Source organism: Poecilia reticulata, chromosome 18 (assembly GCF_904066995.2).
Source record: "Poecilia reticulata chromosome 18, P_reticulata-male-v2, whole genome shotgun sequence".
NCBI lineage: Eukaryota > Metazoa > Chordata > Actinopteri > Cyprinodontiformes > Poeciliidae > Poecilia > Poecilia reticulata.
Window position 1 is genome coordinate 22,892,180 of NC_088847.1, and position 10,878 is coordinate 22,903,057.

General features: G+C 38.2%; 1 protein-coding gene across 1 annotated transcript; it reads left to right on the top strand.

Annotated features, from left to right (window-relative positions):
- Nucleotides 1-327: 327 nt before the first annotated feature.
- LOC145548905 (uncharacterized) lies at nucleotides 328-10,633 on the top strand. The gene is made up of 11 exons (XM_081599991.1): nucleotides 328-1,674; nucleotides 1,756-1,943; nucleotides 2,139-2,276; nucleotides 3,123-3,261; nucleotides 3,353-3,533; nucleotides 4,697-4,838; nucleotides 5,040-5,177; nucleotides 5,746-5,804; nucleotides 5,900-9,061; nucleotides 9,168-9,244; nucleotides 9,411-10,633. The coding sequence occupies exons 1-11, from the start codon at nucleotides 1,558-1,560 to the stop codon at nucleotides 9,489-9,491; spliced, it is 4,422 nt and encodes a 1,473-aa protein (XP_081456117.1). The 5' UTR covers nucleotides 328-1,557; the 3' UTR covers nucleotides 9,492-10,633.
- Nucleotides 10,634-10,878: the final 245 nt, after the last annotated feature.

Here is a 10,878-nt window from a genome sequence, read left to right on the forward strand (position 1 = left end):
TCCATACATTTTTTTCCAAGTTTCCAACAGGAAACAGAGTTAATAAGGAGTGACTGTATAAAATTGCCTGTCTCTGATGATCCAATGTTAGTTCTAAAGAACTAAAGAAACTTTTAGTGGTATGTTATGTAGACCTATCTGACCTAAAAATGTACATAAATCCTTAGCTTTCATTCAATATGAAATCAACCCAAATCTGCATGTAGATCAACATTCATGTGAAGGTTGAATCAATGTTGATTCCTAACTGATCAAATGTAAAAACAGAAATATGCATGAAAATTGACATACAGATGATGGTTGAATCAACATTGATATAATGTCAGTTATGGTTGAAATCCTAACGTTGATTCAACATTCAAGTCACCGACCACTTTCAATGTTGTTTCAATGTCAGCGTTCAACGTTGATTCAATGTTTCTGGCTGACATTGATTCAATTTTGTTTCAATCATTCTGTGCTTTCTGGGGAACTAAACATGGAGAAGCAGCATTCAGCTTCTATGCACCACAAATCTGGAACAAACTTCCTGAAAACTGCAAAAAAGCCAAAACACTGACTTTCTTTAAATCTAGACTAAAACCCAAAATTTTAGAGTGACATTTGAAACATAATAATAAACTGACCAACATTTTGATGTGTATCAACGGCACTTGACAATTGTTGACTGTGTTTTCTATAACTTTGTATTTTCTTGTTTTTATTATGTAAAACTCTTTGAACTGCCTTGTTTCTGAAATGTGCCATACAATTAAACTTAATTGATTGATTGGTTTTAATTTAACACTTTTTCTGTTTTTCCAGTAGATCTTATCTGATGATCATGCACAGAGCTCCTCCTATTCCTGCCTCCAACACTAAACAACAGAGCTCAGTTCTACCTGCATCAATCAGGCTATTTTAATCACCATCAGAGCAGAAGCAAATCATCTGAACAGGCAAAATACATTTAAAATAGCAGCCAAACAAATTATGGTTCACACTACAGCTGTTTGTTAGACCCACGTTTTAAAAAAAGGTTTCACTGGAAACCTGATGTTTAGATCCACTGTTTCAGAGGACAGATGAGCTGATGGCAAGTCAGCAAATACATTTTCTTTTTAAAGCCAGTTAGGATTACCAAAATATTAGAATAGTCAAAATAATGAAAAAGATGCAGTGCTTTCAGACCTCAAATAACGCAACAAAACAAGTTTATATTCACTTAGAAACAACAATACTAATGTTTTAACTCAGGAAACGTTCAGAAATCAATATCTGGTGGAATAATCATCAGGTTTTCAATGGGACTCAGTGCAGTGGGCTCTTCATTTTTTCTAGAGATCTACATTCATAAATAATACTTGCTGCACATCCCTGTTTTCACTTCCCTCACTTTATCTCTGATCATTATCTTTCAGTCAAATAAGCGTTCCTCATGCCAGGTTTCTGTGTAAAGTCAAATTTCCGGGACAGACAGTAAGCAGTGAGAGGGCGTGAATCACATGCTGTCAAACCATCAAACCTCCTGGTTCCTAACAAACTCTGACTTTGTGTGGAGACACTTTCACAGCCATCATGTTCCTCTCTGTGGTTCTGCTGCTGCTGCTGGTCAGCGATTCTTACGCTTCACATTTCTATGGCGTCATGATGACCTACTACCCAAAGGACGCTTACATAAACGGATCTACTTCTGTAAGTTAAATCTTTGGGGATTCTGAAATCTAATCTTTTATCATTGATTGTACTTACTGCCTTCTCACTTTAAATCTGCAGGTTGAGCTTCACTACAAAGTGAGCTATGACCAATGCGCATACACTGACATTTGGTCTTGCAGTGGAAACTGTGGGACTGAGACCCAGATCCTTCCTTTAACCAAAGTTGATGAAATCATTGGTGAATGGTGCCAGAGAGAAGCAGTGACGTCTCGACAGCTGACCAGCAACTCTCCACTTACACTTGTGTAAGTCCTTCTGGACACTTTATTCTTCCAATATCACTGAGGAAATATTAGATCTGACACAATACTCTAAAATATCAGTGGCTCGGCTAATCGCAAGATATCTGGAAAGAACTTGGCTGTTGGATTCCTCTAATTAAAGCCATAAAACACCAAAATGCATCAGATTGTTGTAAATTAACTTTACTTTCATTGTAGATTTGCTAGTGGAAACTGGATAAGTAACATACAGAATATTGTAAACTGGAGAGCTGTGACTACTGTTGAACTAAGGACCCGATCTGACATCAGCAAAGCAAACACGTCACCGCAGACAACCATCCTCCCAGCTCTGAGGTAATTCCATCTTTATTTCTTTGCCTTTCTGTCCTTTATGCCCAGGAGTCAAATCCCCTGTGATATCTGCTCTGTTGTGTAGAGATGAAGTAAAATTTGAAGTGGATTTACTCTGTCAAATTCACATTTTGAATGTAACAGCCAAAGTGCTTCATTAAAACTACCCAGACAGTTTTTTTTAAGTAAATGTAAATTTTTTTGGTGCCTCAAAAATGAAATGTTTCAAACGTCAGAAATCAGCAGGCACTGCTCCACATCTAGCAACTGCAGCGAAGCTCCAGAAGATTTGGTCAGCTGGTTTTACCGCTGTACAATGGCTGCTGGAACAGGGCAGTGTTTTGTTGTTGACTTACCATCCAGAAACCGCTTGTTGCATTCTTGTTGGCTGTGCAGGAGACTCCACTTCTGCTTTTCAGAGATTTAAATTTATGTAACTGCACATCTGTTTTCAGACATTTTAATGTGTGAATGTAAACATTGATTTGGGGGCGTGGCCAGCAGCATTATTTGATTTTAAAGTGACAAGATGCCCTAAACAGCTCATTCTGAAAGAAGCTGAAGATGGTCAGAACTGAGGAGACTAAAATCACATCATCTTAGAATGATTTTTTTGTAAATAAAATGTAACAAACATGTTTTGTGTAGTGCATAGACTTACTTTAACTTGTTCAACAAAGCAAAACACGTCACCTTTAAATAATTTTATAACGAGTAAAAACTGTTTTATCTTTTATTTCTAGTTACATAAAAAACAAAGACCTTAGAACAGAAAGAAGTGCATTTTTATTTTACTGTGACTGTAGAAGACTCTTTCTGAGTCATGTTTGCATATCCTTTCTATCCCAGAGTTCCTATAAACTGTCAGAGAAACATAAGCATGTTGACCTTTGACCCCGATGGAGACGATGTTAGATGTAGGTTTGCCTCCAGCGCCTTGTCAGAGTGTACGGATTGCACGACTCCGTCTGTCCTCAGCATCTCATCTGTAAGCTTCAACAGCTGAACTCATGGGGCTAAATATTATTTGGCACAAACTATTTTGTTTATTTTGACCGTTTCCTTTTTTCTTCTTGCAGTCCTCTTGTACTTTATTGTTCAGCTCATCTGCAAGCAGCAGCCAAGGTTCATATGTGGTCCAGATGGTGATGGAGGACTTTCCCCTGCAGACCATCACTCTGACCCAAACTGGTGGTTCTCAGGTGCAGAAAACAACCAGTGATGCCATCAGCAAAATACCCATCCAGTTCATTTTAAAAGGTACAAATGTATGACACTAACTTGCTTTTCTGACAAGGTGGATTTTCGGAAATATTAAAATTTGTGTATTTGATCGTCCAGTCTGCTAGTAGTAACATCTGGTAGGGGCACCGCCAGACATCCATGACAAACAATTTGATACTTACCGTAGTAGATGCAGATAGTACTAATCTACCCTTTCACAGCTTATCGTTTGACTTTTTCATCACTTGTGTGACCTATGTGAAAAAAGTCACAATTTATAGTTGATACTTTAAGTTATTATAACATGTTGTTACAACTTAAAGTTTCTACCATAAATTGTTACTATAACACATAATAACAATTTATAGGAAGTACTAGTTCCTTCTATCAGCTGTTAGTATAACTTGAAACTTATAGTTGTTACTTTATAGTGACATCTATAATAATTCTAAGTTGTAATTATAATGCATAGTAGCAATTATAGACTATTTATAATAACTAATATAGAAGTTGTCACTATAAGTTGCAACTACTTATAGTGACAACTTATAGTTGTTCCTATAGCTTATAGAAACAACTACAAGTTATAGTAACAACTTATAGTAACTACTGTAGCAGATACTATAAGTTGTTACAACCTCATTACAACCTGATGTTACTACATAGTGACATCTATAGCGATCCTAAGTTGTTACTATGCGTCATAGTTGCAACTTATAGCAACAATTTATAGTAAAAACTTTAAGTTGTTACTTAAAGTTTATGCTATAAACTTTAAGTAACAACTTGCAGTTACAGCTATACATTGTTACTATAAGTTGTAAGTAAAAGTAACAACTTACTAAATGTAATTTATAGTAACTATAATTTGTTACTGTGTTTTTTCGACATTAGCAGAATATTGAAAAAGTATGTGCACATTTGTAATTGAAATGCGGTTATCACATGTCTTACCTTTGTGTACAGAAATACAACTAAACCTTTGCTCATGTTTTACCTGAAATGTGTAACTTTAAACAAAGGCTACAATTAATTCAGTGTCAAATCACAGCGGATATCATCTTGAGGTTCTTTACATGACATTTAATCAGGGTTTACGATCTGAACTAATACATTTAGATGGTGGACTGTTGTATAAACAGATGAGTCAGTATTTCCTTCAGCATGGCTGAGTTTGTGGTTTCCCTGTATTGTTGCAGTGGACGCTGCAGCACCGTCCTGCACAGAAGGTCAATATCTGCCCAGGTTCCTGAGTCCAACTCCAAACAACAGAGCTCAGCTCTACACATCAGTCAATCAGACGCTGGTGATCACCATCAGAGCAGAGGCAGCTCAAGCCACGTAAGTAATAGTAAAATGATTTTAGCTCTAAGTATATCATGCCACCCAATCAGGAGTCAGATCTTATCTATTGTTGAGAAAAGAATTCATGCCTGAGTCAGATGTCTGTCAACATGTTTAGATTATGACATCAAGACAAACAGCAGCTGGAAAATTTTGAAAATATTTTCAAGTACTGTCTGTATTTCCTGTTTGTTAAAGATCAACTGAGCTCCTGTACAGCGGGCCGTACAACGTAAATAAGAGTTCATTGGGATCAGGAAGCTTCTCTCTGACATGGACACCATCTGTGGCCGAAGGTGGAGAAAGTCACCCCATCTGTTTCGTTATCCAGGCAACGTCAGTATCTATTCTGAGAAACATCACACTATTCTGAAATGTGCAAAAAACTGTTCAGAAACATTTTATAAAGAGACATTAACTTTTCAATGCTCAGTGATGGCGTGGAGATGATTTATAAAGGTATAAAATCATCTAGTGCTTCAAGCCCCAGAAATGTAAATATTTGAGACCTAAATAATTTCTTAAATCCAATTTGATGCAGTACTCAGCTTCCAGTTGTTAAAACAACCTAACAAGGTTTACATTAAAGAGGTTTCATGTTGGGCGGGATTTCTTCAGTGTAAATTGTGAAAAATATTATCCAGAGAAGGAAAGACAATGGACAGTGTCCAAACTGCATATGTAACTTTTTAGCAGCAGATTAATTATTACAAGGCCCTACAACAAAGAACAAAACATTATATAAACAATTCATTAAATAAGCATTGATATCAATTTTTTAAATATCATTTGCTTGTATATATTGTTTATAAATCTAGAAAGTGCTTTTGTTTATGACATTGAAACCTAGTTTTATTTTTCCAGTGAATTAATAACATATTTACATTTGAATATACTTCTACAGTGTCTCCAGTTCTCGGTATCAGTCTGAGCTTCGCTGCGTCATTGTAACAGTTGGAAACGGTGAGTTGAATAATTCAAGGGTTTTACATTATTGTTTAATTGAACCAGTTATTTTCTTTAGTTCTGGTATTAATATTAATGCTCTTTTCTCCTAGGTCCATCAACAACTGCAACTGCACCAACAACAACTACAACTACCCCTATGCATACTACTACAACTACCCAATCCTCAACCACTTCAACTCAATCCCCAACTACAACAACTGAACCCCCAACTACAACAATCCAATCTCCAACTACAACTGAGGCCCCAAATACAGCAACAGAACCCCCAACTACTACAACTGAGTCCCCAGCTACAACAACCCAATCCCCAACAACAACAACCCAATCCCCAACTACAACAACCCATTCCCCAACTACAGAAACCCAATCCCCAACTACAACAACCCAAACCCCAACAACAACAACCCAATCCCCAACTACAACTACCCAATCCCCAACTACAACAGAGGCCCCAAATACAGCAACAGAACCCCAGACTACTACAACTGAGTACCCAACTACAACAACCCAATCCCCAACAACAACCGAATCCACAACTACAACAACCCAAACCCCAAGAACAACAACCCAATCCCCAAATACAACTACCCAATCCCCAACTACAACAATCCAATCTCCAACTACAAATGAGGCCCCAAATACAGCAACAGAACCCCCAACTACTACAACTGAGTCCCCAACTACAACAACCCAATCTCCAACAACAACCGAATCCACAACTACAACAACCCAATCCCCAACTACAACAACCCAATCCACAACTGCAACAACACAATCCCCAACCACTTCAACTCAATCCCCAACTACAACTGAATCCCCAACTACAGCAACCGAACCCCCAACTACTACAACCCAAACGCCAACTACAACAACAGAATTTCCAACTACAACAACTGAATCTCCAACTACAACAACTGAATCCCCAACTACAACAACCAATTCCCCAACTACAACAACTGAATCCCCAACTACAACAACCACATCCCCAACTACAACAACCACATCCCCAACTACAACAACAACATCCCCAACTACAACAACTGAATCCCCAACTACAATAACCGAATCCCCAACTACAGCAACGGAATCCCCAACTACAACAACTGAATCCCCAACTACAGCAACTGAATCCCCAACTACAACAGAGTCCCCAACTACAACAACTGCATCCCCAACTACAACAACCGCATCCCCAACTACAACAACCGCATCCCCAACTACAACAACCGCATCCCCAACTACAACAACCAAATCCCGAACTACAGCAACTGAATCAACAACTACAACAGAATCCCCAACTACAACTGAGTCCCCAACTACAACAACTGAATCTTCAACTACAGTAACTGAATCCCCAACTACAACAGAGTCCCCAACTACAACAACCGCATCCCCAACTACAACAACCACATCCCCAACTACAACAACCACATCCCCAACTACAACAACAACATCCCCAACTACAACAACTGAATCCCCAACAACAATAACCGAATCCCCAACTACAGCAACGGAATCCCCAACTACAACAACTGAATCCCCAACTACAGTAACTAAATCCCCAACTACAACAACTGAATCCCCAACTACAGCAACTGAATCCCCAACTACAACAGAGTCCCCAACTACAACAACTGCATCCCCAACTACAACAACCGCATCCCCAACTACAACAACCGCATCCCCAACTACAACAACCGCATCCCCAACTACAACAACTGAATCTCCAACTACAATAACCAAATCCCCAACTACAGCAACTGAATCAACAACTTCATCTGAGTCCCCAACTACAACTGAATTCCAAACTACAACAACCCAATCCCCAACTACAGTAACTGAATCCCCAACTACAACGGAATCCCCAACTACAACAACTGAATCCCCAACTACAACAACTGAATCCCCAACTACAACAACTGAATCCCCAACTACAACAACTGAATCCCCAACTACAACAACTGAATCCCCAACTACAACAACTGAATCCCCAACTACAACAACTGAATCCCCAACTACAGTAACTAAATCCCCAACTACAACAACTGAATCCCCAACTACAGCAACTGAATCCCCAACTACAACAACTGCATCCCCAACTACAACAACTGCATCCCCAACTACAACAACCGCATCCCCAACTACAACAACTGAATCTCCAACTACAATAACCAAATCCCCAACTACAGCAACTGAATCAACAACTACAACAGAATCCCCAACTACAACTGAGTCCCCAACTACAACAACTGAATCCCCAACTACAGTAACTGAATCCCCAACTACAACAGAGTCCCCAACTACAACAACCGCATCCCCAACTACAACAACCACATCCCCAACTACAACAACCACATCCCCAACTACAACAACAACATCCCCAACTACAACAACTGAATCCCCAACTACAGCAACAGAATCCCCAACTACAACTGAGTCCCCAACTACAACAACTGCATCCATAACTACAACAACCGCATCCACAACTACAACAACCGCATCCCCAACTACAACAACTGAATCTCCAACTACAATAACCAAATCCCCAACTACAGCAACTGAATCAACAACTACAACAGAATCCCCAACTACAACTGAGTCCCCAACTACAACAACTGAATCCCCAACTACAGTAACTGAATCCCCAACTACAACAACCGCATCCCCAACTACAACAACCACATCCCCAACTACAACAACCACATCCCCAACTACAACAACAACATCCCCAACTACAACTGAATCCCCAACTACAGCAACTGAATCCCCAACTACAACTGAGTCCCCAACTACAACAACTGAATCCCCAACTACAGCAACCGAACCACCAACTACACTAACTGAATCCCCAACTACAGCAACTGAATCCCCAACTACAACTGAATCCCCAACCACAATAACTGAATCCCCAACTACAACTGAGTCCCCAACTACAGTAATTGAATCCCCAACTACAACAACTGAATCCCCAACTGTTACAACCCAATCCACAACTACAACCAAATCCACAACTTCATCTGAGTCCCCAACTACAACTGAATTCCAAACTACAACAACCCAATCCCCAACTACGATAACTGAATCCCTAACTACAATTGAGTCCCCAACTACAGTAATTGAATCCTCAACTACAACAACTGAATCCTCAACTACAACTCTGTCACCAACTGCAACAACCAAATCTCCTTCAAGTACAATTACAGCTACAGCCAGATCCTTACCTACAAATTCAACACCTGCCTCAGGGCCTAGTAAGTCTCACTACTGTTGATGTTTTGTCCACCATAAAGCCGAAAATAGAAATAAAACTGTATTTTATTATCTTTTCTGTTCTGAATAAAATATCTTTCATTCTAGATTATGTTGTGGCTCTGAATGGCAAGATCTCCACCATTTTGTCACTGGAAAATGATCATGAGACCATTGTGAAACAGGTCAGTAACTTCATGAACTCTAATGCTGATCATAATCTAATTTGAGACATTACCTGATGAAGTTTATTCTGCTGCAAATTCAAGCAGAAACAAACCTTCACTTAGAGAACAATTCATAATGTGCCACTGATTTCCTCTAAACGAAGTCTTGTGTGTTCCTCTGCAGATTAAAGATGAACTGGTCAGACGAGGACTGCCACCAACAATGATTGTTCGTCTCCTCAGGGCCGTGAAAACAAGTAGCTAAGGCCAAATATATGTCTAATACCGTTCTCTGAAGTTTCAAGTCATTTCTTTTTCTCTGTTTTTATGTTTAAAAGTTTATTTAGAAATTTGCTAGATTAGCTTATGTAGAAAATATGTTTTTGAAAAGAATAGTATTGATACAAAAATCTCCACCAAAAAAGGTTCAAGCTGAGATTATGAAGTAGAAATCTTTCTGTGAAGGATCAATGGTAACAGTTACACTTCTGCTCCACTAGAGGGCGAGCTGAAGCTGAAAAGCACAAATGCAATAAACTGTCAACCAACTAGAAAAGTTTAGATTTATACATAATATATTGTGAAACAGTCACTGTGGTTTCAGGCCAAGCAGATAAAGATCTCTGGCATTATATAGGAATCTAATATAATAGATCATATTGTGTTGAAAAAAAAGGAATGTTATGCATTAGTTTTAAATGTAGATAAGATTTAAAGAGGTAACTGTTTACCTGAATGGCAGCTGCTTATAATTATTTGGCATCACTTCTGGTATCCCTCAAGGTCGAGTGTTCATACCCAAATTATTTATTTTATATATCAAAGATTAATTAAGAGAATTTGTGGAGTAATTGACGATGGCAAACTTCACTACACAATAAATATATTAATTCTAAAGCACGTTTCAGGCTTTAAATGGCTCTATATGTACATTTCTCTGGGGGCAACAACTACACATACAAAATTATTGTGAAATACTGAAATTCTGACATTTCCTGATTTTGTAAAATTTGTAAAAGCTCAAATGAGGCTTTGGGCATAAATGATCAGTTACCAATAACTCTTATTAATAAAACTAGTAATTTAGATAAAATTAATTTGTGGCACCCCCTGATTATCAGGAAAATAACCAAATTGTTCACTTTTAGTTATCTATAAATATGGAAAAATCACATTTCAGTGATTCTTGAGAATAGGGACAAAATGGGTTTTAATTTTCCCATATATATATTTTTTATTATATCTCAACCTTATGTATGTAAATATGACAATGTTTTGGAAATGTAAAGATGCTAAGGTGCAGACTCCCAGTTGCAATGTTTTTTTTTTAATTACATTTTTAATCGACCTGACCCAGAACTTTGTCATTTTGTTCACTGCTGATTAAATTACTTATGCAAACCCTAATCTTTTAATAATTATGAACACTGCCCTGGGAATGGACCCGACTCCTACGTCTGTTTGTGCTATCAAAACCAAGACACTGAAGCCTCAATATTTAAAATTATATATTTATATTCTGTTCTAAAATGTATCGTGTTATGGCGAAGGATTGTGTCTCCTAAAAGCAGCCTGACATCTCGGACACAGATACTTAAGACTTGATGTTCAAGAATTGCATTTTGGCTAAATTTGTGCTAAGCTAATATATT

Excerpts from the sequence above, each read along its gene's own strand:
- LOC145548905 (XM_081599991.1), top strand. The coding sequence starts at position 1,558 with ATGTTCCTCTCTGTGGTTCTGCTGCTGCTGCTGGTCAGCGATTCTTAC. Across the intron at positions 2,277-3,122 it reads ACCATCCTCCCAGCTCTGAG|AGTTCCTATAAACTGTCAGA; the intron begins GTAATTCCATCT and ends TTTCTATCCCAG. Across the intron at positions 4,839-5,039 it reads GCAGAGGCAGCTCAAGCCAC|ATCAACTGAGCTCCTGTACA; the intron begins GTAAGTAATAGT and ends TGTTTGTTAAAG.